Source organism: Micropterus dolomieu, linkage group LG22, assembly GCF_021292245.1.
Source record: "Micropterus dolomieu isolate WLL.071019.BEF.003 ecotype Adirondacks linkage group LG22, ASM2129224v1, whole genome shotgun sequence".
In the NCBI taxonomy this organism is placed as follows: domain Eukaryota; kingdom Metazoa; phylum Chordata; class Actinopteri; order Centrarchiformes; family Centrarchidae; genus Micropterus; species Micropterus dolomieu.
The window spans coordinates 3,829,138-3,834,311 of record NC_060171.1 but is presented as its reverse complement, the minus strand read 5'-3'; the positions used below and the strand labels follow the sequence as shown (position 1 = coordinate 3,834,311).

Below are 5,174 nucleotides of genomic sequence, written 5' to 3'. Positions count from 1 at the left end.
CCCCCCCCCCCCCCCCCCGTCTGCAGTTTGCCGCTGTTTTAGACTGCGTCCTCTCCAAGCTCTCGAGATACGACGAAGGGACATTCTTCTCTTCAATCCTCTCTTTCACAGTGAGTAGCCATGTTTTTGTTCGCCGAAACAGAGAGCAGCGAGCTGTTTCTTTCACTGCTCACAGAGGCAACCTGTTATTTGCTGGAAACCAGATCTTCCCAGCTGGACTTCAGTGTCATTCTTCTTCTTCTTCTTCTCCTCCTCCTTCCCCCTCCTCCTCCTCCTCCTCCTCCTGCCTCCCTCCTGAAAGGTGAAAGCAGCTGCCAAATATGTGGAAGTCCCTGTGAGTTTGTCGATTCGCCTGCTGATTTATTATTCACCCTGTTTGTCACAGTTGGTTTCCATGTTTGTGTTTCCATCCGCATTCAGACCGTCGAAGCGTCGGGTGGAAAATAAAGCGGCAGCCTGTAAATGCAAAGCGGCCGTCCTTTGCATTCAGCCTCAGTCATGTGTTTGTTGTTGTTTTTTTTAAGTTTGTCATCATTCAAGAGGATTTTTATTCCATCTGCAGCTTCACAGCCAAAGATCACACAACAAGCCTAATAAATTGCACTCTTGCCCTTGGAGATGTGTTTTGGTGAAGTGTCTGTTTGTGGGCGGTGGCGTTTGGGTGTCGAGTGGTTAATGAACGACGGCGGCGTGGCAAAGATCAGAGGCTGCGGCGAGCGAGCGGGATGAGAAGACGACACAGGAGTTAAAGTGTCGAGGTGATGAGGCATTAACGGTTGGCGGCGTTCAAGGTGTGAAAGAGCGAGAGGTTTAATCTCCAGAATTAGATCTCACAAAGATGAGGCGACCCCTCATTTTCAAAAGTGATTAACAGCTCAAAATTAACAAAGTACAATCCCTCTGTGATTTGGGTTTTAGCATGTTTTTACATTTTCCTTCTCTTTGATATGAATTTTGGCAGTTTCTAAAAGTATCCTCTGGGATTAAAGATATTTTAATCCACGGCTTCAATCCAAACAGAGCAATACAATGTGGAGGAGAATTGAAAAATTTAAATTAATACAATAAAATAGAAAATGAATTATTTTTCCTGTCTTACTAGATGTAGTTAGACTGCAATTAAATGATTTTGATCACAATATAAAAATACATTTCATTTGCATTATATGGATGCTCTCAGTAGATAATGTCACTTGTTTGCTTAACTATTATCTTGTTGGCGTGTGCGTGTATATGTGCATGTGTCCACAGTTAATCTCGCACACTACTAGACCCATCAGCCTGTTATGTTTTTTGTGCAAATTTGTGACTGTTTGCTCAAGGACCTCTCATGCTTGCAGTGATTCTTCTTTTTTGAAAAAACTATCTTATTGACTGCTCTGTTTTATCCCACCATTGATTGCTGACTCATCACTCCTCTGAACTGGCCATAAGTGATCAGCAAATACTTCAGTGTGGAATCTTGTTTGTTGCTTGTCACGTTAGGCATTTTCACTTTTAAATTGACATTTTGCGTTGCTAAGACATCTAAGACGTCTGTCTACACTGGTTACACCTGGATAATGTTACCTGCATGTTGTCTCCCATTCTTTCTGCTGCTCTCATGCATACACGCTGGACACAGCCTGCCCTGCACTCCCTGTTTCCCACCCACATGCCCCCAGTGTCCAGTGATGCACAGATAACCGTTAAAGAACACACTGATACATCAATACGACACACAATAAAGAAATCGCGGGGAAAGATCGCGCTGCTCGACACAATTTAAAAGACAATATAGACTACAGGGACTGGTAGTGGTGGAGTGAAGTGATGAGGGTGCAGGTCTCTAAGTCAAGGCAAATTATTTATTGGGTGGGGTGGATGATTCATGCGTACGTCATCACTATCCCAGACACATCTGGTGTAGATCTGCCCTCTACTCAGTGCACTCTTCTAGTTTCTGATGTTATTAGACAGATGTCTCAGCCCATCAGACTCAGCGGTGGGCTAACCACATCTCAGTATTCCAGCATCCTTACAGATTGCGTCCATATTGCTCCTCACAGTAGACATTCAGTCCCAAAGTTCAGTAGCAATGCAGTAAGTAGCGTGTCCTTTATGTACAGAGGAGGAAGGTAAAGGTGTCCGAATGCAAGAGGCTAGATTTCTTGTCCCGTCACAAACCTGCAACTAACTTTCTATTTTAGTTTAGTTTTGTTCTCGAGTTAGATGAGAAGATTTATAACACTCTCTCGTGTCTGTTCGCTAAATAGTTGCTACACTTTGCTACAAAACATCAGACTTTAACAGCGTGTCTACGCAGGAGGCTCCCATGTGTCTGACAGATATGCTCCTGTTTTAATCCGTACAGCTGTCTACACGGGCCGCATAATGACTCACACTATACATGTGAATGGGTATTTGCATGCTTAGTATGCTTATATTCTAATTTTTTCATGTTATGTACATGACTACAGTGATTTTGCATTGGGCTCTAAATGCCAGAACACAGGCTGACCTACACGCAATTACTGTGCACCGAAGTTGCGTGCTGCTCTCTCTGCTAGCGTGCTGCTCACGCTCATGCTACACCCCCTGTGTAGACACTGTGTAACACTGGAGACAGCTGTTCGTCTTCCATTTCCAACCGACATTTCCTTTTAACCATGACCATGTCGGCCCCTAACCTTAACCAAGTGATAATTTTAATGCACATCAACATATTTCCCTGAACCTAACCAAACATTAACCATTGCATTTTCAGATCATAAAATTATTTTAGAAGGCATAGACAAAAAATTTTGTCCTGCCAATAGGCCGGAAATGCTTCTATGCGTATTTTGTTGTCTAATTTTGGAGCGTTTTTCTAGGGTTATGAGATGATATGATCGTATATAAACACTGTTCATTCCATGATTCATTAAATTTGCCTCGTTAACATTTTCTCTTTGGACTTTGTTATAATACAGTTTGAGGATAATGGAAATCTTAATGCACCAGCGAAGTCAGAGTTAATACCCGTGCCTCAACTGTCATGACAATGGCTATTATTCACAAACAGCGCGTACAAACGTTTTACACGCAAATCCATAATTCATCAATATTTCTAACCTGAATTTGTTCATACTCAACAAATTGAGAACTGCCTTAGAACATGCATACGCACAAATGATGAATGCCCGGCTGTCATAGAAACACACACCTTTAAACTAAACGCATGGTTTACTAAAACCTCGTTTATTAAAAAATGATTTAATAACAATAACAATATTTAAAACAATCAATTTGCTAATGCATTGGGCAAATGTATAAAATAACTGAAACTGACACCCTTTCATCCTCATCAATTATTGTCATAATTAAAATATTCAACTATAAAAACTGAACCTAGCTTACATTGGAGTATGTGAGAATATCCATATTGCAATTTAACAGTTTTGGTTTTCATTATATAATGTTACCTGTTTCTCAATGATAGGAAACGTATTTCCTTATATAGAGAAATGGGGGCGTGGCAGTATGCTGATCTCATTTCTACTCTGACTCCTACTGAATGAGGCCCATTGAGACGGGATTTGGAGTGATGAAGTCTGGTTATACTTAAAGCTTTGGAGTAAAAAGACACAATGATGAAGATGTGTTTTATGTTGAAACCTTGTTGCACTTTATTAAAAAAGCGTCATTACCAAGTCATACAGCTTTACTTAGACTGAGATACCTCTAGGTTTATATTTTTTATTATGCACGTTTGCATTTGAAAAAAGCATGCCTGAAACACAGACGTGAAAACATCCTACACACGAGTCAGAAAGAGCAGCACAACAACCTTATCTAACCTCTTAATCCTCTGCCCCGCCGTGGTACATCTCACTTATCCCATCATGCTTTCTGGTTCCAGACTTCCTCCTCAACTGCCACCTCCCATGAAATTATAATGTAACCGCTACCTTGGCCTTTTGGTCTTTTGTGTGGAGGGAACCTGACGCAGGTAAGCCTCTTTTCCAGGTGTGGTGAAGAGACGCCTTGCTGGACGGCTCCGCCCCCACACCTTATCATGAAAAGATGAAGCTTTCACCCTCAAGCGTTTACATTTTGGAGACTTTCTGCTTTTCTTTCTTTATATTTTAGGGGGAAATACCTTTTATTAAAGGGGTACATTTATCTGATTTATCTGTTAACTCTCAATTTTTAGGAACTTGTTTCAGTTTGAAGTTACTCTACCTCGACAAGCCTTTCTCGCTTGCTTTTCCATCTTCAGTGGATGTAGAAACATTAATTGGTGTTTTTACCTGACTATGAAAGTAAACTTAAGTTTGATAAACTATTAATTTTACTTTGCACACTTAGTACTAAAGTTTGATCCAGAGCATGCCGCTGGAATAATGAACCATAAAAAGTCCTGCACTGCAACCTCTCTTTTCCAGGTTGTATCAAGACCAGAGTCACGATGCAGGCTCCTCATTATTCATTATCTTTATTTTATAAGCTTTAGTCATGTACATTTATTTAGTGAGTCAGCTAATCTAGAAAATGAAACTGTTGGTAAACATGCGTCACAGGCTGATGTACGTACCCTCAGCGACGGACAGCCGTCAACATATACACTGTTTTGATATTTACGTTACGTTATTTTTGTGTTGATAAAGACCAACAGAGCGAGTCTGTGCGTCGATAAACAAATGAGCGTTAACGTGCACATTATTATCCAACTCCGTACAGTGTAGCTAGATCATAAACAACAGATAAGATTTTGACCTAGGATCTCCAATCTGACTCCCATTTTTTTCTTTTGTATGTTTTATTGCAGAAAGTGTTTGCAACCCATGACTGAAATAGTCATATATCCCTCAAGGACCCCTGGGGGTCCCCGGACCCACTTTGAGAACCACTGATTTAGATTATAACTTTTATCACCAGCTCTAAATGTCAGCCACATTTTTAATACAATGATGATTGAGTATCCTAGTTTGTAGGCCTAGCTGTTATCGCTATTATGACCATAACCATAAATATAAGCTGATTGACAGATTCACACTGATAAAAATATGGTTTTACTCAGATTCTTTTTCTTTATATTTAAGATTCACATTTCTGTCGATTAACAAAAAATTACATTCATTATATTGAATATCTAATTTGTTTAATGTCAATTCATTTTAAGCTCACACACGGTGTGCAGGTGTGCAGTTTTC

The 5,174-nt window shown here is 40.3% G+C and overlaps 1 protein-coding gene across 2 annotated transcripts in view; it reads left to right on the top strand.

The window, feature by feature from the left end:
• cadps2 (Ca++-dependent secretion activator 2) overlaps positions 1–5,174 on the top strand; it is a 309,850-nt gene that overhangs the window by 285,436 nt on the left and 19,240 nt on the right. For both annotated transcript variants that reach the window (XM_046036641.1, XM_046036640.1), the window contains 2 exons: positions 27–110; positions 302–334. In XM_046036641.1, coding sequence (XP_045892597.1) covers positions 27–110; positions 302–334 — 117 coding nt within the window. The remainder of the gene's footprint in view (positions 1–26; positions 111–301; positions 335–5,174) is intronic.